General features: G+C 47.8%; 1 protein-coding gene across 1 annotated transcript; it reads right to left on the minus strand.

Moving 5' to 3' along the window:
* Window positions 1-241: 241 nt before the first annotated feature.
* LOC120293578 (L-type lectin-domain containing receptor kinase IX.1-like) lies at window positions 242-1078 on the minus strand. The gene has a single exon (XM_039313264.1). It carries the CDS (start codon window positions 1076-1078, stop codon window positions 242-244), a length of 837 nt encoding a protein of 278 aa, XP_039169198.1.
* Window positions 1079-1554: the final 476 nt, after the last annotated feature.

Here is a 1554-nt window from a genome sequence, read left to right on the forward strand (position 1 = left end):
CTCCGCCTGTTTCTTGTCAAAATTCCTAGCCGAGCCCCGTGTCCACCACTTGAGAAATTTCTTGCGCCAGCGCAAGCTGAAGTCCCCGCGCCCGGCCAAGCTCAGGCTCCCATAATGCTCCCAAACCCACTGGACAAGGTTTAGGCCTCGTCCTCTTAGTTCCGAGTCCAAGACGCATTTCCAGCAAACTATTTCTAAAAGGACGACTCCAAAACTAAAGACATCAGATTCTTTACTTGCCTCACCCGTCTGGACAGTACTCTGGAGCCATATAACCAATTGTTCCTACCTCTTCGGTTGCTTCTGGCCCTCTGGTGTGGTCAACTGGCCTAGCCGTGCCGAAATCTCCCAATTTGGCCTCGAAATTTTCATTAAGCATGATGTTGTTGGATTTGATATCCCTGTGGATCACACATTGATTGCCTCCTTTCTGCAGGTAGTGCACTGCTGAGCCTACTCCTAGAGCGATGTTGTACCTCTTCTCCCACGGCAACAAGGGTCTATCTTTAAACAGATGATCCCCCAAGCTACCTTGACTCATAAATTCGTAAACCAGGGCGAACTTATCTTTCTTGTGACAACAGCCTATAAGTGCCACCAAGTTTCTGTGCCTAAGTTGGCTTAATGACTTCACCTCTGCTATATATTCCTTTATCCCTCGGTCTGAACCAGATTTTAGTATCTTTACAGCGACCCGTGCGCCAGTGACTTCCATGTTCCCTTCGTACACAATCCCGAAACTTCCTTCTCCCCGAAATCTGGCAGGTGCTAAATCACTGGTCATGATCATCAACTCTTCCCAGGAGAACTCCTTGAGTATAGTGAAATTTTTTAACTCTTTGGTTAAATTCGCGCTAAGGTTGCCTTCTTCTCCACCTCTCTCTGTCTCTGGACTGGAGACTTCTGACCTATAATTTAGCCAATCAACAATGATCGCCACCAATACAACGACACCGCCCATTACTATGAGCTGCCACTTCAACCAAGAGTCGGTAGCCTTTTCCACCTGGTGCTGTGAACCAGAGATTGGTTCGGATATCAGGACCAAGCGATGCCCTTTGACACAAGCACCCACCATCTTTAGCATAGATGCCCCTGAGCTGTATGAGCAGTAGTGATGAAAGGTTTTCGTTAATGGGATTCCCATCAGCAGCCCTACAGACCAAGCTCAAACATTCCGTACGCGGGTCGTACATTATACTAGAAGACGACCCGTCCTCCATGACTTTCTTGATCGCGATTTGGATATCAGCCCTGACGCCGAGGTCGTTCGGATGTATACGAATAAATGGAACAACCACACCCAACGTATTCTTGTAACGGTTAATGTTGACTGCAAGACAACTGCTGTCGGGAAGAGCTGGATGGCCCAGAGTATGGCAAGGGGAGTTCGCATCGACTTTTTGTGTATCTTCCTTCGGTTGAAGGTTGGTAAAGCGGTCAAAGCAAAACGTGAAGCTATCGAGGGCATATATTGGACTGTCGTTCTTCCGTCCAAAGAGTAAAGCGCAACCTTAAGGACTGAAAAATCAGCAAGTGAGGGCTGAAGGATCA

This window comes from Eucalyptus grandis, chromosome 5 (genome assembly GCF_016545825.1).
Source record: "Eucalyptus grandis isolate ANBG69807.140 chromosome 5, ASM1654582v1, whole genome shotgun sequence".
Lineage (NCBI taxonomy): Eukaryota > Viridiplantae > Streptophyta > Magnoliopsida > Myrtales > Myrtaceae > Eucalyptus > Eucalyptus grandis.